Raw genomic sequence first — 20,747 nt, 5'->3', positions numbered from 1 at the left:
CAAGGGATGTGATAAGGAAGGCAGGATTAGGCAGTAAAGCTCAGATTACTTACTGGTAGCCTTCATTACTCCTGATCTAAGTCTTCCAAATCACAGTTCCACATCCCGGCCCTCTTGCCCTTGAACTGTTATCCAAACTAGTGGATTCTGGCATAGGATGGAGGGTTGAATTTTTTATTGTAAACACAAAAAAGGACTTGGGCCTGGAAAAAGGTTGGCCTTTCATAGGAGGGATACTCTCTCATTTTGTAAGGAATGTGGAACAGAAGACTTTGATTTGGAATAACGAAGATTACCAGTAAGTCATTAGAGCAATAGCTGACAAGCAGCCCCTTTACCCATGTGGCTCATGGGACCAATCCTTATTAGAGCTGTGAGTATATATTCTTTGTTCTAACATGCAAGGGTGGCAGGCCAATAATGTCAATACAGGAGCTTTGTTGGTGGACTCGCCTTCATACTGGTTTCAGATTGCATGTAAAGAAGCGTTTTCATCCTTCACAGCAAAAAATGCTCTTCGAGGTGGATAAATCTTTGGACCCAGTAAGTAGTGTGGTAGAACCTTCAACAATATTTTAACATAAACTCAAACAATTTAAAAACTATGATCAATGTGGTCAAGGAAGAAAAAATTCAATAAAAAAATAAAGTAAACAATGTATTACAAACACAAGCTCAAAATCATATAGACAATGCGCAAAACCAAATTATAAAGATGTATAATCACCAAGGGGAGCCCTAGGCATCAAAATAGATTTAGGTAAACTAACATAATAAAACTAAGCATTCAAGAAGAAGAATCATATCATCAACAAGAATATCTGACTTACAAAGCTGATACGTTGCTCAGAGTTAACAATCATCAGTCAAATCGAATTAGCAGTGCACAGCCTTAACTAAGCACAGGTCAACCCTACAACTAACCAAATAAGGGAAATACACATGTGATGTGGGGAGAAACATGTAGGCAAAAAAACCAAAAAGCACAAAGAGTACAAAATAATTTGGAAAAAGATAATCTTGACCTGCAGGTCACTAACTAAGATAGGCAAAAGATAAGTAAAAAGGGAAAACATCAGCATATCAGAAGCTCGGTCAGGAGTCTTCTGATGGGAACATACAAATAATCTAAAAAAAAGCACTTCAAAGGGCAATGGCAGAGAGGGAACTACACGTCCAAGGCGTACAGCATTCAGGAAATCTTCATCAGTGAGCATCGAAATCAACAAGACCTCTGCAAGCCTCTGGACCTCTCTGCAAGCTGCTAGAAACTGCCCAAAATCGAAATGTCCATCAATAATTTAGAGTTCCCAAAGCATTCTGATTGGTCAAAGGTATCAGATCATGTCACTTTGAATGTGCATCATCCAATAGAAATTGATCATTCAACTCCAAATTGAAACAGTCCAATTTTACCCAGGTCTGTCATGGGAACATCTTGCATGCAAGTGCCACAATGTTGAAACAATTGTATATGATATTTATCTATATTCCATGATGTTCTTCCATCAAGGACACTACACGACTTTCTCTCTATACTTAAAGAATAGAGCCTATTACCAAATGGCTGAGCTTCTCATGCAAACATAACCTAAAAGAAAGTTTACGCTAGAAAGTGAATCAGCATTTTTAGCATGGTCACAAATGACAAAATTCTACAGGCCTCACTCATGGCAACACAAGAAATTATAATAATCCATTTAATTAATACACTTTAGTAAAACATATATAATATGTAAACTTATAAATTAAGCTTTAATAATATTTCATTAATATGAGTAATACATTTAATTTCAAAGGAAAAGCTTGGTTACTGTATTTCATTAGGTTGAACAGAGATGGGTATTTCTCTGACTTCTGCACATATTTTTAACTTATTAATCATTAGAAATCCAAAGTTTCTATATGCATAGTTAGTCTAATGTCTAAATTACACTTTGACATCAATTTTATCCCTCTAACATGATTTAATTACAATGCCACCTACGTCAAACTCTGAAATATAAGCTAATGCACATTTAAATTGAGTGTCAGTCCAGCCTCTACATTTAACTTTTAGCACTTTGATTAACATAAGACGTAAATTGTCACATTCTGATAACCTTTATGACACGAGGGGCGCTACTAAAAGTCAGACTACATCACTGGCAAATGCATAGCTATCCAGCCATGTGAAGGATCTCCCAAACAATTCATCTGCCTATACGATACGAATTAAAAAGAATCCTAAACCAAAATTTAACTAAAATTCATTAGAACTAATTCATCAATCCAGGCTCATGGTAATTGTTCATAGTCCTACCTTTTTCATGGTGGAGATATGGCATCAAATATGGAACCTTTCTGAGCCTTCCGATCACATTTTCTTGATCAGTATGTGAATCTTATGGTCTCTGGTAGCAGATTTCGCTGGGAGATCCTTTGCACTACAACTGTTTAAACATTTCCACTTATCTTAACACATACTATTCCAAGCCTTGCCATTTCATTTTATTGGATAAGTTGGGGGCAGGCTATTTTCTGACATTGGAATATAGTAAATTTGAACCCTCTGACTGAACTGACAGATATTTGATTGCTTGTATAATCATTCAATTGTATCTTCAGATTCGTTAGACTAACATCCTGCAACTAGAAAGGGACAATCTGAGGAAGGATGTCATGATGTGTCTCAAAACCCTAAACAGACATCAGCAAACAAAGCAACATTCTAGAATGTTAGCTGGTGATTGTATTAGTAATGCAAAACTGGGTAAGGAGAACTATTACATTCTCTTCACTGGAGGCTCCTTTAAAGAATCTGGAGCCTATTTACAAGCCCTGTGGTGCAGGGCAGCACAGTAAGTGACCTTGCTGCATTGCCCTGCGCCACAGGAAATGGGCAGAAATGTACCATATCTACAAGATAGGGCACATTTCTGTCCTCTCCCTCTGCGCTGATATACTGGGGACTGCCTAGCGCCGATGCAGGCACCCCTGCACCATGGTGCAAAAATGCCTGCGTTGCATGCAGGAACCTTCCTGCACAAAAATAATCTATGGAGGCTTTTTCCCCTTTCTATGTGTGTTGTAGAACCCAGCACAAATAGAAAGAGGAAAAACTATGAGAAATAAAGATACCTGGGGAGATGTAAGATTTTGGCGCATTCCCAGAACAGATTCTGGTAAATCTAGAAATGCGTCAAAACACATGGATGTTGTGTGGGTACACCCATCGCAATGCCCATGGAACGCATCCCTGAAGCTGTGTGGGGCAACGCAGTGACTTGCACTGCTTTGCCTTACACCACATCTACAAGGCGAAGAAAAGCATGCAAAGTGGCTTTTGTGTGGCCTTGTAAATATGGGCCAACACAGTGCACCACCGAGCATCACAAAAAGTGGCACACCGGCTGTGCAGGGGGCCTTTAAACAAGCCCCTCTATTTGCAACTTGTAGACACTATTTAGCACAAATGTACAGGGATAGCATTTAATTTCAATCAAGCGTGCCTGTAATATTGTAGAATACATGTCCACTATGATTAACAAAAAGATAAAAAATTGAATAAGAGTAAATGCACAAGAAGTCATACACATTAAGACATCTTGCTGCTTAATTTGTGCATGTGGATGCCATTTGGGGACCAGGAATTATTTTCATCATCAAACTTTGATCAGCACAAAAAGAGAGATACAGATGGAAAGAGGCGAAAGAAAAAGTAATCGATTTGAAAGAACAAAGATAGATAAAGCCTGGATTAAAAAAACCTACACGAGTGATATAAAGAGGCAGTAATTATAGGTTGGAGAAGGAAAGCGGGATGAGGTGGAATCAAAACTAGGTAGCCTTGATATCTGGCAACCGTGGCATCCAGGAACATCCACTACGTGCTCATAAGAAAAACTCACCTCCACCCCAGACATATTTTTATGCAACTTACACAATGTGCTGGGTCAGTGTTTAAAAGTTATGGGGACCGGGGCACATGGTAAACCAGACCTCAGAGACACTGTTGGTCAGAAATGAAACTCCCACAAACCCACATAAACCTGCATATGCTCTGCTTCCATATGTGATTAAATATTTAAATTTCTGATATATTTCGTAATTGCCATTGGCGAACTACACTAAACCTTTTCTTTGGCTCACAGTTCATGCTGAAATTCTACTGATATATCTGCTGCAGTCAATTCATTTACACCATGGTATCTCCACGAGTAATTAATGCATGTTTTAAAATAAAAGTGCATTCCAAGAGCTAGACAAGAAACCTCTGGCATTCCATAGATCTTCTGTAATTATATAATTTGTTGGCTTATAGTTTGTAATGAGGTGTACAACTGAAACAATTCCTGCGATTAAAGAACTGTTCACTTTACTCTACCTCTTGTTTTTAACTAAAATTTAATTGTCTTCCCAACATAAAAATCCTATTCGTATCCTCTCTTCTTTCACAGTATGTCATCAGCCACACTCAGTTGGAGACCAGGACTTTGCAGCTGACTGTCTGGCATTATGACCGGTTTGGCCGCAACAGCTTCTTAGGGGAGGTGGAAATTGCCCTTGACTCCTGGAACTTTGAAAACAGAGCGGATGAATGGTTCAAGCTTCAACCCAAAGTAAGTTTTTGTAATCGCTTGTTAATGAATAAAATATGCTTCTAGAACGTGGGGGTGATCAGTTGTGTCTGTAGGTAACTATGGTGTAAGGTGGTAGGGTTGTGGTTTGTAAAACTGCATATTGTTGCTGCAGCACCAGAAGTGATCCAAAGAGGAATGACATGTCATAAATGAGTGTTGGGCTTTGTTCTGCACTGAGCTGCAGGCTTTTTTGACTGGGGTAAACTGGGTTGTCGCATGCCAAAGTCTACTGTAAATTGTGGCATGTGTAACTGATCCATGCACTGTAGTCTGATAGCTGATTTTATTCATTTCTAGACCATACTTGTTAGAGCTGGCATTCTTGGCGTGGTTTCCCCTCGCCTTTTTGCCTCTGCCTCCTGTATTTGTGACTGTGTGCTGGATTTCGTTTTTGCTGGTTTTGGTACTTTGGGGACTTTACCACTGCTGATCAGTGCTAAAGTGCAAGTGCTCCTGTGTAAATTGTGATTATGATTGGTTATCCATGATTGGCATATTTGATTTACTTGTAAGTCCCTAGTATAGTGCACCATGCGTGCCCAGGGCCTGCAAATCAAATGCTACTATTGTGCCTGCAACACTAATTGTTCCACCTCCATGAGTAGCCCTGTAAACAGGTCTCAGACCTGCCATTGCAGTGTCTTAGTGTGCAGTTTTAAAATGCCATGTCGACCTGGCAAGTGCACCCACTTGCCAGGCCCAAACCTTCCCTTTTAGTATATGCAAGGCACCCCTAAGGTAGTCCCCACGTAGCTCCATGGGCATGGTGCAGTGTATTTAAAAGGTAGGACATGTACTAGTGTGTCTTACATGTCCTAATAGTGAAATACTTCCAAATTCAGTTTTCACTATTGCAGGGTCTATCTCTTCCATAGGTTTACATGGGAATTGCCTTGAAATATCTCTTAAGTATAATTTCCCACTGGGAGCAGATAGACATGTGGAATTTGGGGTCTCTGAAGTCACAATTTAAAAATACAACTTTTAGGTAAGGTGGTTTTTAAACCATGATTGAAATTGCCACTTTTAGAAAGTGGGCATTTTCTTGCTTAACCATTCTGTGCCTCTGCCTGGCTGCAGAATACACACCTGGGTCAGGATGACAGTTGGATTGATTGTGAATTCACTCTAGATAGTCACACGAAGGGAGCTGAGGTGAGCCCTTCATATCCTAATGGGTCTTCCTGGGCTAGAGTGGTGGGAGGAGCTGACACACCTGAATACGGCTGTGCCTGTTCTTACACAATGCAGTCTCCAACCCCCTAGAGTGTGTCTGGGTCCAGGGCAGGAAAGGTGGGGTCTTGTGCACTACAAAGGCTTTCCTTTGAAGTTTGCCTCCTTCAAAGGCAGATATTAGTATAAGTACTGGACTCAAAAACCCCAGACTTTTAGAACACTTCTGGGTCAAGAGGAGACTCTGCCAAGGAGAAGAGCTGTGAGGAGCTTTGCTGTGTGTGCTTTGCTGGGTTGGCCTGCAGTTGCTGCTTCTGCTTTGGAGAAGACAAAGACTGGACTTTGCTGTGTATCCTGCTTGTGAAGATTCTCCAAGGGCTTGGACTGAGTTTGCCTCCTGTTAAGAAGTCTCAGGGACATCAAAGACTTCACATGCAGTCCCTGGGTTCTCTTGCTAAGAGCCCTGACTTGCCAATAGGTGCCCATTCCCGTTCCTGGGTCCTTGGGAGTGAAATCTGGCATAAAACAAGAAGGGACCGGGACATTGACTATGGACAACTCCTAAACTGGCACCGCTGCCTGTCTCCCTGCTGCTGCCTGCACCTGAAGCTGTGGTCCCCGCTGAAGTGTGACGACTGTGGCCGACACCAGAGGCCTGATGCTCTGAAGTCCTGCAACATAGTGAGTCCTGAGTGCCAGGCCACTGATGTCAGTGACGCCTGACTACACTGTGGCTCCTGTGGCCCAGCGGTGTGACCACGACCACGAGAGGTCACCTCATTGCATCTTGACCCACTGGACTCATCGACCCTGCTGGATCGTAAGGACCCAACATGTCACCGCCAATGCTGCCTCACCTTCTCCTCCTCCACAGGAAACCAACTCCTCACTTCCTCTGCATAGCAGTAAGGAGCCCACGCCTCACTTCCTGCACAGCAGTATGGAACCAATTTGGCACCTGCTCCAGCGACACCTCACCTCCCCAACTCCATGCCACGTCTTTGACTCTCTCTTGTTTCTAAGGTACTGTATATGGGGTCTGTGTGACTTTGTGACCGTTGCCGCACTCCCTTGCGAGTGGTGTTGGGCTGTTGGGAATGACTATGTCACGACACTGTGATAGCACCAGTTGGAACTAGTGTGTTTCTAAGCACTTTATTGGGATTTACATTTTTTAACGTTCAGATCTTTGCTTGTGTATGTTGGATTTTTGTCATTTTGATCTTGTTTTACTTAAGTAAACATTAGCTATTTTTCTAAACTGGTGTGGTGTCCATTTGTAGTGTTTTCAATGTGTTACTTCCCTTACCCTGTCTAGAGTGAGGGTCCCTACTTAGACAGGGTGTAAACTGATTGCCAATTAGAGATCCCATTTCTAACAGCACTACTTATTATAGATAGGCAAGCAAGACTGCTTTTTCTTGGGCGCCTGCTCCTTACAAACATGATCACACCCACTGGCCCCACTGGTTCAATGTTGCAGTGCCAGTGAAGGAGTTCCTTCCTGCACAAAAAAGCATGCCTACTGCGCAGGTACCCTTTCATCAAGGCACAAGGGAGCCTTGCACCAGTGTAAGGAGAGGACAGCAATGCACCATATAATGTTAAAAATGCCACATTCATGCCCTTTTGATTTCATGCAGCACAGTGCAGCACAGCAAGTTGTCTTGCTGTGTTGCGTTGAGTAAAAAGTTGATAGATCTGTGCCAGAGTTTGTGTCAGAGGCAGAATAAGAGATGCAAACACCATTACTGTTGTGGGAGATGTTTTGTGACATCGCTGGGTGGTAGTCAAGGTGATGTTAAATAAAAAAATCAGCGTAGGGGATTTGTTCTAAGTGGTTCACAGTCCTTGCAGTCTGTTGTCATAACGTTTTCTGTCTGGTCTGGTAGGAGTTGTACCTTGAGAGTCCTCGCATGTGGGATTCCAAGAATCGTCCACTGTTCATTTTTTTTTATACCATATGAGGTTAAGTTTCTCTCATTTGATATATGTTTTGGGGGAATTAGACATTTCGTAGGGATACAAGTATCACCAACAGCCTCCACTAACAGTTCACAAGATTACATGATAATCCATGCATTTTACCTGAGAGCATTCTTTTAATGCCAGACACGCGCCACCAAGTGCATATTTACATTGTCTTAATGGTTTCCCAAAGTCTAAAGTATTTCTCAGCCACTGGAAAGCGGACAATCAATTGTTTTAATATTTTATCACAGCTTTACTATGAGAAAAAGTTTTATAGGTTGCATGATCTAAGATAAAGATTCGTGGCTCTGCACTGACCTGCATACATCCTGCATGCTGCTTTCCGTGCCCTTCATTGTGAAACGTGTTATCTATATAGATGTTCATACTGAGATGCACACTTCCCATTACCTAACACACAGCCCCATACAAGTGAAAGAGACCTTAAGCGTCTCAATTCTCAAGAATCTAAACGGTTTTTGGTCTATGTGCTATATAAACATATGGAATATCGAGCTCCTCTACCATGTCAGCTCTTTTTTTCTCTCTGTTTTATCAGGTGGATGTTCCAGCTGACGTCATTCCTCAGTATAAAGGAGAACTGACCATCAGTTTACACTACCGGCCCCCGGAGCAGAACCTTACACTTCCACTTGACCAGTTACAAGGTAAAGTGCATTCCAATTGGTATAATGTGGTTTGGGGAGTCAATGGGACATCATTCCCCTCTTCCTTCCCTCTGCAGTGACTTTGCTCTGCCTCCTCTGTGGCACATAGTTTCTATTTCTCTGCACCTGTAATACAGAGCTGGTGCTAAGGCATTCCCACATTTGTATGGGGCAACCTCAGCCAAGCAAATTAGGGAACACCCCCTTGTGAACACACCGAAACATATTGTTCTGCGTCTTTACAGCATGGATAGAGAGGCATCTGCAGTCCCTTCTGTGTCAGCAAAGTGCCCTGGGTTGCAAAAGTGGACACAAACACCTGCTGCACACCAGTGGCACTATGTGTAATGTGGACCCCAATAGGTTATACTGTTCTGTGCAAACACTAAAGTTAGAGATTCTTGCTTTGGGTGGGATACCCCAGCCACATTCTCACAAATGCAGCTTACCAGAAGAAGAAACTGGAATATATATAAAACTTGCCTCCATATCTACGAGGCCATTCAAAGCCATGCAAAGTGGCTTTGTGTGGCCTCATAGACATGTTTGCAAAGAATGTGTCGCCATTGCATCATAAAAAGTGACGAAACAGAGGCTCAAGGGAGTCATAAATATATCTCTTGGTACTTTGATCTGAATGTGAACTGGTGGTCAAAGGTTTAAAAATTGGAAGTATATAAAGGCATTCCTCATTATGAGGTCTACAGAATTATTTCCCATGATTAGAGTATAGTAAAGTCTATTGTATAAGAACCAGGAGGCATTTTCTTTTTGTGGTGAGGACTATGTAAATGATCAGTGGTGATATAACCATTATATGAATTGAATACAAGACTTATATATAATAAGTTGCTGTCAGAGATATAAACAATGGTTGATTAAACACACATGCTGACTGCATGCTGATCATTAACCTTGAACTGCTTCTCTCATTCTTTGAAGGGAAAAAGAGCTTTAAGAAATCGCTGAAGAAAGCTAGTTCTCCGTTGTCAAGTGGTGGAGTGCTTGAAGTGCATATAAAAGAGGCCAAAAATTTGACAGCTGTAAAGTCAGGGGGAACTTCAGACACATTTGTGAAAGGGTAAGAATTCCTACACCTTCTTTGCTTTTTCCATCTGGCCTTTGATCCATCTTAAGCTGTCTTGCAAAACATGTTTTAAAAAAATCTCCATACATAATTTACATACTTGGAGGGGCTGTTGGTCAGCAGACGTTATTCATTGGTCTGCTAAATTATCATTCACATTTTGCTTCTGCCCACCACGGCATATAGAATGCGGCCACTCATGACTCCCTTTACTTTGAGTGCCTGCTCAAACCCTGTAGATTTTGTGCATGTCCAGCTAAAAATAGTTCTTTTTAGGTCGAGCGCGCAACTGCTTTTCAACCTATTGTAAGTATTCTGTGGGCTTTTAACCATCCCCATCTCACACCCATCACTTTCACTTGTTTGTGGGCTTGCCTGTCAAAAATCCCTTGATGTCATTGGTAAAAGCTTTATGTTTGTCCTGCATAGAAGCGGTTTTCTTACCCCCTGGCAGACTAACCCTGTTATATGGATTATTGCACGATTGCCAATATGCCTCATCCTGGGTGAATTATGTATTTTTTTGTCTCTCCCCTTCGTACTCCATTGCTATGGCGCTCACAGCACAGAACAGCACAGCGTACTCCATCGACAGTATTGAAGCGCTGGTCACATTGTTCACACTGTTACGCAGTCAGAGTAATTTCTTTTGGCTCTCTCCTTCACGCTTCATAGCTTTCACAAAAACACAAATGCGGGAGAGACGATACTACAATATTCACTGCACTTGGGAAACTCGCCCCATAATGCTTTGCAAGCATTCTTTTGCAAAACATATTTGCCTGTAACTCAGCTGCTGGTGGTCTACATCATCTTTGGGTCCCCACACTATGTCAGTGGGGACCCCAAAATAATAACCCCTCCCACCATTCAATGTCTTTTTAAGCTCTCATGGCTAGAACTTTTGTTTTACCACTGAGAGTGGTTAATGTTTTAAGGGCGTTATTTGTAATATTGTTGCAGTAGACCTGCCATCCACTACGCCTTCTAGGGGCTAAATATATGCTTGCACTGCATTATTTTCTGAAATTCTGTTTTCATGTTGTTATGCCCTCTAGGGGCTAACTATATGGTTACATGATCATGTTTCTAATAAATGCTGTTTTATAGTGGTAATCACTAGGGACTGTTCTGGGTATCACAATCAACATACTGCATTATTTGCAGCACTCGGAAACCCACCCTATAATGCTTTGTAAGAATTCTTTTACAAAATATTTTTGTTCGTAAATCAGCCTGTGGTGATCCTATGACAATAGAACCACAACCAAACAAAATGTTCACGACAATGTGTTCTTTCTGTCTACATCACCTCTAGGTCCCTACACTAGGTTAGTAGGTACCACAAAATAATAACCCATCCCACCATTCAGTGTATTTGTAAGCTCTCTTATGGCTTGAACTTTTGTTTAGTACCTGGGAATAGTTTGTGTTTTAAGGGCCTTGTTTGAAAACATATTCCAGTAGGCATACTAGTCCTTTAGTTATATGCAGGGCCACTGGAATTAGGTGGCAGAAAGACTAAAACATGATTATATGATGTGTCTTTCATTTACTGGATCATGGAAACCAAAAGTGTAATATCCCTGGAAAGAATATGAGTGATTTCTATCCCTTAAACCGAGGCAAAGGGTTTTACTTAGTCTAAAGTAATAAGAATTGTTTATCAAAAACAGCGAGCCTTTTCTAATCGATATCTGGTTTACCTTGTACTTTCCTTTAAGTATTAGACACTTTTAGATCTATAGTTTGAATTACAAAAGTGTCAAAACTTTCAGGTTTGTTGTGTTCCTCTTACTTTTTTTTATTCTTTTCTACCTTTTGTAATTCTAAGTGTAAATGCATTTGTATTAAATTTAAAGACAAGAACACTAACTGTACATTGGCCTTTATTGTGTGCAAATGCTGCCTCAATGAGGTCGAAAAATATTTCTCCTCCTAGACTAAAGCTTAACTCCTTGAACAAGTTATTGTTAACGAGAGAAGCATACAAGAGAGTGTTTTGTAACAGTCCCTTCCCCCTGGGCCACCAGTGATAAATAGCAGCACCCGCCATTTAAATTGTCCAACAGTGACTGTTTTCTCTAGGACTTTGAAAATCGGTCTGCTACAATGCTATCACAATTTCTTCACATTCAGAAATTCTGCTTAGTTGTGCTCAATGTTTCTTTTTGGCACCAAAATGTTATTGTGCTCCCTTTACATTTTCACCCCTTGTATAAATTGATCTAGTGTTTTTTCTATTTGAGCAAATCAAATCCAGAAAAAAAGATGTGAGACGCTCTAGATATCTATGACATTTTGACATTGTGCTTCTAAGCTGTTTTCCTGTACCTTAAGTAAGCAGTCATTCACCTTTCCAATCTATTAACTTCTCATTAAAACATTATTATAAAAAAGGACAATTTTCGAGTATGCACATTCATCATGAAAATGAAAGAAAATAATTCCACTATGACATATGTTTGTGATATTGTTAGAAATTGGGTCTCTAATTTGCAGAGGTATGCACCTTGACCAAGTAGGGACCACAATCCTAGTCAGGGTAAGTCAGATATGCAACTAAGTTAACCTGTGCTCACCCTCTACTAGCTTGGCACAGAACAGGCATGCCTAACTTTGAAGGCAATGTGTAAATGTGTGCAGCACCTAATTACAGTAACACAGCGAAATACACCACAAAAAGGACTCTACACCCAGTTAGAAAAATAGAGAATATTTATTTAATTAAAACAAGACCAAAACACCAAAAACCAATAAGTAGATCCTGAGATATGCAATTTTAAAGATGTAGGCGAAAGAAGCTCATAGAAGCGCAAAGTGTCAACTGGGGCTATCTGGTCGTGCTGGACCGGAACAAAGTCACAAGTTCAGGCTGACCATGATGAAGCATGAGCAAGCTACAGGGACACACTCAGGCCTGCTGAACACAGTATCTTAAATCCTGGTGCGTGGTCTGTGTGGCATTGCTTTGCAAGGCTTTCCATTGTTTCACAGCAGTTCCAATGAAAACCACAGAAGGCAGACCACCTTAGGCCCACTTTCAAGGGTCCAGGCCTGGGGTGGCACCACATGGTAGGGTAGACTCACAGCTGTCAGAGTACAGGTGCTGTAGAAGGTGAATTGGAAGCAGTCTTTGATGTCCCTGAGACCCCAGAAGAACAGGGTGCAAGCCAACAAGCCCTTGGAGAATCTTGTGTTCAAGGATGTAGAGAACAGGTCCAGTCTTCCTCACTGTAGGCAAGACGCAGCAGGCCAGTACAGCAAAGCAAGTATCAATGTGGCAATCCCTCCTATAGCACAGCAAACAGCAAGCAGTAGGCCAACACAGCAATGCAGTTGCAGAGTGGCAGTCCCTCCTGGCGGTACAGCAGTCCTTCTTCCTGGAAGAGTTTGCTTGGTTCGAGTAGAGTTCTTATTAGGTGGGGTTTGAGGTCCAGTATTTATAATGTGTTGCCCTTATTCTGGAAAGTGGGAGAAACCTCCAGACATTCCTTTGAAGGCCACAAGGTCCCTATCCTGCCCCCACTTTCTCCAGATACTCTACGGGGGGTTATGCAGCACATTGTGTGGGGAGAGGCACAGCCCTATTCAGGTGTAAGTGAGGCAGTGCTAAGCTCTGCCCCCATCAAGCAAGTAAATGGGCTATTAAGGCCCACTAAGTCACACCTAAGCTCCCTTTGTGTGACTGTCTGGAGGGAATTCACAAAGCCCAGCTTTCGCCTACCCTAGACGTGTATTCAGAGACAGACAGAGGCACAGAATGGTAAAACTTTCTAAAAGTGGCATTTTTAGACTTTACATTTTAAATCCGATTTCACCATCAGTTGTGATTTTAAGTTGTGAGTACAGGCACACCAAACTCAAAATTGTTATCTCTTCCCAATTGGAAATTACACTTAAAAAGTGTTTTAAGGTAATCCAAATGCTATCCTATGAGAGGAGAAGCCCTCACAGTTGTGAAAAACAAAATAGGCTGTTTGTCACAACTAGGACATGGAAAACACAAAAGTAAATTACCTACCTTTTACATACACAGCACCCTGCCCATAGGGCTATCTAAGGCCTACCCGGTCGGAATGACAATTTGCAACTGCACACACAGGCACTGCAGCTGCAAGCCTGAGACTTGTTTGAAGGGCTACTATAGTGGGTGGCAGAATCAGTGCTGCAGGCCCACAAGTAGAATTTAATTTACAGGCACTGCATACATGCAGTGCACTTTACTAGGGACTTATAAGTAAATTAAACATGCCGATTGTGGAGAAGTCAATGTTACCATATTTAGAGTACAGAGCACCTGCACTTTAGCACTGGTCAGAATTCTAAAAGTCATAAAAAAAGGAGTCAAAACAGGTGGAAGAAGACAAAACGTTTGGGGTTGACACTGCAGAAAGGGCCAGTTCCAATAGATATATGTTTATGTATTGTAAAAGACTATCCATGGCACAAAAAGTCTCTCCATTCCCATCCAAACCAGGATTTGAAAATCAAAACGTGATTCTCAAAAAATAGAGGGAGAGGAAGGTGCTATATGCAGGTCTCTAAAATACAAAGATAAAGCTTGTAAATTCATGTATTATTTTCTTAACCACTTGTGATAATTCATGAAAAAGGAAAAGTTGAGTATTGTATCGCTACGGTTTACAGCTCCTGATAAAAAGCAAATGACCTGTATTCCCCCTTAGCCTGTGGCCACTGAAAATTGAAGACACAAACCATGATACCCGTTACGCCATACATGCCATTTAATGAAACCTCTGAGACAACCCATTGAAGTCAATTATGGGAAAAGTTGACTAGAGGTATGGTATATCCAAGGTACCTTTGCCCTTCAGAGAGGGTGGATTACCTTAGACCAATCAAGATCTTGGCAACAACATCAATTAAAATTAGTTGCACCTGTTGCAAGCAGCACAGTGCAGAAATAAATGTTGCACATGCTTGGACTGGAGGTAGTTCTCTCTGACACGCTCCCTTTTGAGAATTGTTTTATGATGCTCCGTATTGTGCAGTGTACAAATATTGGCAAAAGTGCTCGGTAGTGAATAAAGTTTAGTAACTGTAGAGAATAGTTTGCAATAAAAATATTGTTGGAAAAAATTAGACAAAACAAAGTTGTGTCAAAAATGTCTACTGAAAAATAGGATGACAAAAGTGTGGCTACAAAAGCAATGAAAAAATGTCGAGCAGTAAAGGGCAAAGGTAAGTGTACTGGGAGCAGGGTAAGAGTGCATCATCCTGCCAAAGTAGAGAGGAACATTTACAGTGATGTGTGCCAGGGATGAGAGGCTAGTGAGGTATTTTTAAGGTTCAGGAAAGGGTAATGTTAAGGGGTAGTAAGGAGTTTGTACAGTTTAGGGCTAAGTATCCTTAAAGCGGTTTTCCCTTTTTCAAACAAGACTCGCATACTGGAACAACTGGTCTGTCATGAGGGACAGCCACGGGCATTTTGTTTTCACGCAGCAATGCAAATCTCATCATGGGGTGGTGGTAAATACAATAGCATGAGGTGAGCAATATGAGAAATTCCTGGAAAATTCAACCCTATTTGCTGGATACATTGATTATCTCTTTATTATTTCGAGTGGATCGGAAATAGAGTTCAAAGAATACTTTACAGCACTTTATGATAATGAAGTAGGTTTGAGGTTCACATGCAATCAACAAAGAAAAAGTAAACTTCTTAGACATAACAATCTATATAAGTGAAGGACAATTACAGACAACACAGCAGGAAAAAAAACTTCACAAATAGTGAAATAGTGTACTTCATATTTCCAGTTTCTATCAAAAATACCCTATTACGGAGTATCCCATATGGAGAATTCCTAAGAATGAAACCTAATTGCTAAAAAGGAAGATGATGTCCTACAGTGAAATGAGGAAGTAATTGGTTGTTTCCTCAACAGGTGCTATTGTAAACATGACATCATTAGAGGACTGCAAAGATCAAAACTCAAAACAAGAATGAAAATCTTGATTAACAACAGTATCCCAAATAAATAAGTTGAGGACGAACAAATAAAAATCATTCTGACATACAGTAAAGAATCGAACGTTATTAGAAGAATATTCAAGAAATATTGCCATAGCATCCAAAAAGATCCAGATAGTGGACAGAATTTGTGAGTAAATCTAAGCATCACGTTCAGGAGAGCTCCGACAATGAAAGACAAACTTGTTCAGAGTCATTTTTCCAGTAAATGAGAACCAAATTGACTTGAGAAATCACAGAACTGCTTCACTAATTGTAAAACATGTAAGGCCTGAAAAATCTGAAGAAATATGAAACAATTTCAAGACAAGGGTGGCAAAATAATTATAATTAATTAGAAAATCACATATGACTCGCAATTTGAGGTGTATGCCCTAGAATGCACATATGGGTTGAAACACATCTTAAGCAAAACATGTACAATGAAGAAAAGAATCCTGGAGCAGATTAGAGTGGTGCAAAACAAGGACTCAACATATTTGATCACAAAACATTACATGCAATCCTACCTGGAGAATGTGGAAACAATGCAATGTTATTATATTATGCCATTGACATGCTGAAGGAAAATGGGGGAGAAAGAAATCGAACATGTATACTACACCAAAAAATGACTTTAGGCAGGTTAGATTAAAAGAAAAAATAACTCTAACCAGATTAGCGTCATTTTATGGTGCTAAACCTACCATGCCACATGACTCCTGCCTTAGAAAAGGCAGGAGTCATGCCCACCACCCCAATGGCCAGCACAGAGGACAGGTTTCCCCTGGGCATGGCCATTGCACCCTGTACCATGTATGCCCTATAGCACTTTCAAAAAAATAAATGCAGTCTTACCTGTACTTACCTGGGATGGGGTCCCCCATCCTCCGTAGTCCCTCTGGTGTGGGTGGGTGTGCCCCTGGGGCCTGGGGAGGGCACCTGTGGGCTTATTCCATGGTGTTCCACCATGGAAATAGGCCCACAGGTCCCCTAACGCCTGCCCTGACCCATGCTTTAAAAAATGAGGCAAAGCAAGCTTTGGATCCCTCCTCCCTCCCTTGCACCATTTTTGCATGGGAGTATAAATATGGTGTTAAGGCCATAGAGTAATGTTTTGCACGGGAACGCCTACCTTGCATCTCATTAAGGCAAGGTAGGTTTCCACTTCCCAAAAATTACTTTAACTCCATAAATTTGGTGCTAGACGGGTCTAGCACCAAAGTATAAATATGGAGTTAGTTTTGCACTGAATTAGAGTTTTTAAAAAATGACGCTAAATCAGTGCAAACAGAGTATAAATATGCCCATTATGCTAATCTGGTCAGAATCATTTATTTTGACTCAAACTTGCCGAATGTCATTTTATTTTTAAACTAGCCTACCCTTTGCACTTGCCAAAAAATGGTGCAAGCTGGTGCAAAACGTTTTGGTGCAAAACTGCATTAGTGCAGTTTTGCACCAAAAAGTATAAATAAGGCCCTAGGTGCAGAGACAGTAAGCAGGGGCGGCGGAGGAGCGTTGCCCCATGCCAGCAGCTGCAAACCTCTCACAATACAACGATAATGAACTATGTTAATTATTGTTTTATTGTTAAATTGGCGGGGCCATGGGGCATGGCAGGGACGGAGGGGGAGCGCACAGCACCCCATTCAGTGTGCATGTGTGTTTGGCCGGCTGTCGTGGGCCAGCCAAACACACATGCACAGTGGGCTCTCGCCAACCCAACACTGTGTTGCTGGGTTGGAGAGCAGACATATATACAGAGAGAGAGAGAGAGATATGTTGGTAGAAATTCGGGTCTCTAGTTGTCAAAGGTAGACACCCTTGTCCAAGTAGAGACCACAATCCTCTTCAGGATAAGTCACAATCCAAATTATGCCGTGTAACCCTCTGGTAGCTTGGCACTAAACAGTCAGGCTTTACTTATAAGACAATGTGTAAAGTATTTGTGCAATAAATCATACAGTAACACAGTGAAAACACCACAAAAATACACCACAGAGGTTTTGAAACATAAATGCTATTTATCTAAATACAATACGGTAAAAATGAGGAAAATCCAATCTACACAAGCAAAGTTATAAATTTTTAAAGATTAAATCCCACTATGTTGCTTAAAAACTCAATAGCTCCAACTGGGGCTATTACATCATTGTTGACGGAGCAGTTCCCAATAATCTGGTGCCACAGGAGCCAGTCACAGAGTCTCACAGGCTCAGTACCTTTGGAAACGAAGAAAGAGAGACATCGCATAGAGTCGAGGAGATGAAGCATCGCTAAAGCCGGTGCGGCATCATTCCCTTACAGCATCTTTGGAGGTGAGGCATTGGTTCCATATTGTGAGGCAGGAGAGGCGAGGCGTTGGTTCTGTCCAGTTGCAGAGTGAGCTGGTGCAGCATCAGTGCCAAGGCGTTGGTTCCTTGTGACCTGGCTGAGTCAATGAATCCAGTCAATCAAGACTTGATGAGTCGACTTCTCAGTGCCATGATCACACTGCATGATGTCAGATGCATCACAGCAACGTCGGACTTGCATTGCAGGCTGCGGTTGTTACGTGCAGCGAGTTCCATGGCGCGGGAGCAGCTGCGTGTCGGTGCTGGTGTTGCTGAAGTCGTTCTTGGCGTCGCTAAAGTCGAAAAACTAGCTAAAAGCTAGCTGGTGAAGTCTTTGTTGGCCCTGAGACTTCGGAACAGGAGGCAAGCTCAATCCAAGCCCTTGGAGAGCACTTTTTGGGAAGGTATAGTCCTTCGAACAAAGTCAGAGGCCAGCAGACAGCAGGGCTGCAGTCCTCAGCAAAGAAATCCCTTTGGGCAGCCAGGCTGTTCCTCTGACAGAGGTCAGCTTTAGATCCACAAGTGTCTGATTTGGTGTGGTCAAAGACCAAGTTGCTATACCCAAAAATGCCTTTGAAGTGAGGGAAACTTCAAAGAGTGTTTTTGAAGTGCACAAGTTCTCTTTTCAGTCCAGTCCTGTCAGCCAGGATCCCTTTGGGGATTTATCATTCCTCTGTGTGAGGGCAGGCCACTGGCCTATGAAATGTAAGAGAGAGCCCCTCCACCCTTCCTGTCTAGGGAGACCCATTCAATATGCTGATGTGACTGAGTGTCCAGTGTTTATGGCTGTCTGAGTGGAATACACAAGGGGAGCTGTCAACCAGCACAGACCAGCCGTGGATTGGAGACAGGGCTGTAAGGCACAGATGGCGGTAAGTGAGGAGAAATGGCCACTTCCTAAAAGTTGCATTTCTAAAATAGTAATATTAAATCCAACTTAACCAGTAAGCAGGATTTTCTATTACAATCCATGCAATACTAAAGGGCATATTTAAGAGCCATTCGAATTACACATTAGCGTCATTGTTTGACGCTAATGTGGCGTTAAACGGCCGAAGTGATGGAATGCATGTATTGCGCCAGTTCGTAACCCTCTGTGTTACATTATGCCTGCACAAGGCATATTGTATGCAAAAGGGGCATTCCCCCATTTGAGGGGGCCAAAAAATGTTATCAGCACTTTTAATGCCTGCTTAGAGCAGGCGTTAAAAGGAGGCTTCCTTTGGTTATAATGGGCGTCTGGGTGTTTTGGAGAATTAGCGTCGGAATTTCTTATGCTAATCCTGCAAAGCACTAGACTAGCATCAAAAATTCATACACTAGTCCTCTAATTACCACCATGGTGTGCCATATTTTAAATACAGGGCACACATACTGGTGTTAGGGGGGGCTCTAAGGGGCTCAAGAAAAGTGGTGCTGCACTATGTGCAGCACCATTTTTCTTAAATATGACAGGGCAACTCCTTCCAGATCAGAATCTACCACTCAAAAGTATATGAGGGCAGGTCTAATGCTAGTATGTGAGAGGAGCAGATCTCACAGTAGTGGAAAACGAATTTATGAGTTTTTCACTACCAGGACATGTAAAACACATAAGTACATGTCCTGCTTTTACCTACATAGCACCCTGCCCTATGGGTTACCTAGGGCCTACCTTAGGGATTATGTATATGTAGAAAAAGGGGAGTTTAAGGTTGGCAAGTAGTTTTAAATGCCAAGTCAGGCTTGCAGTGAAACTGCACACACAGGCCTACCATTGATAGGCTTGAGCCGTTGTTAATGGGCTTCTTATGTGGGTGGCACAAGCAGTGCTGCAGGCCCACTCGTAGCCTTAAATGTAAAGGTCCTGGGCATTTGTAGTGCACTTTACTAGGGACTAAAAGGTAAATTAGATATGCCAGTCGGGTAAGAACCAATGTTACCATGTTTGGGGAAGAGAGCATATGCACTTTGACAGTGGATAGCAGTGGTAAAGTGTAAAGAGTCCTAAAACCAGCAAAAACAGGGTCAGAAAAATGGAGGGAGGCTGGCAAAAAGTTGGTGGATGACCAGCCTAAGGCTGTCAGGTCTCATATATATATATATATATATATATATATATATATATATATATATATATATATAGATATATTTAGAACTTGGGGCTCTAGTTGGCAGAGGTATACACCCTTGTCCAAGTAGAGATCACAATCCAAGTCAGGGTAAGTCACAACACAATAGAAATTATCCTTTGCCACCCTTTGGTAGCTTGGCACTAAGGAGTCAGGCTTAACTTAGAAGGCAATGTGTAAAGTATTTGTGCAGTAAATCATACAGTAACACAGTGAAAACACTACAAAAGTACACCACACAGATTTAGACACATGCATACATATATATATATATATATATATATATATTACCTAGTGGCGATTGCCACTAGGTAGTTATAGTTAGGACCTATTTTGTAGAGGAAAAGCATTTTTTGTTTTGCTAATAACTTTGGTGCTGTTTGATGAATATTCACTAAAGAAAACTATGGGCTTCGCTTCTGTTGCTTTCTGGAAAGTTTTTGGGTGATCTATCAAGTGGGGGCCAAGAAAAAGAGGGGGTCCCAAAACTTTTTTTCCCCATTAATCTTTCCATAGGGTTTTGAACAGCGATATCGCTGAAACCACTGGACGAAATTGCATCAAATTTGGCAGAAAGGTAGCTCTTGGCCCAGAAAGAGGCATTTTTGTTATTTGGTGTAAATTTGTTCAGTATTTTTCTAGTTATTAAATGAAAAACAAAGTTTTATATACAGGGACGTGGATCCTACTCAGATCCTGGGGAAAAGCAAGGCACTGAATGGCTCGCTGCAACCTGACAGAAATAGTAACGTGTGCATTAAAAAGAATACAGAACTTCACTGAAAAAAACAAAGGTTATAGG

The 20,747-nt window shown here is 41.5% G+C and overlaps 1 protein-coding gene across 1 annotated transcript in view; it reads left to right on the top strand.

The window, feature by feature from the left end:
- The window catches only part of SYTL5 (synaptotagmin like 5), a 640,980-nt gene that overhangs the window by 610,592 nt on the left and 9,641 nt on the right, over positions 1-20,747 (top strand). The window contains exons 14-16 of the mRNA XM_069204241.1: positions 4,440-4,601; positions 8,326-8,434; positions 9,377-9,515. Coding sequence (XP_069060342.1) covers positions 4,440-4,601; positions 8,326-8,434; positions 9,377-9,515 — 410 coding nt within the window. The remainder of the gene's footprint in view (positions 1-4,439; positions 4,602-8,325; positions 8,435-9,376; positions 9,516-20,747) is intronic.

Source organism: Pleurodeles waltl, chromosome 8 (assembly GCF_031143425.1).
Source record: "Pleurodeles waltl isolate 20211129_DDA chromosome 8, aPleWal1.hap1.20221129, whole genome shotgun sequence".
Lineage (NCBI taxonomy): Eukaryota > Metazoa > Chordata > Amphibia > Caudata > Salamandridae > Pleurodeles > Pleurodeles waltl.
This window is presented reverse-complemented; position numbering and strand designations above follow the sequence as displayed.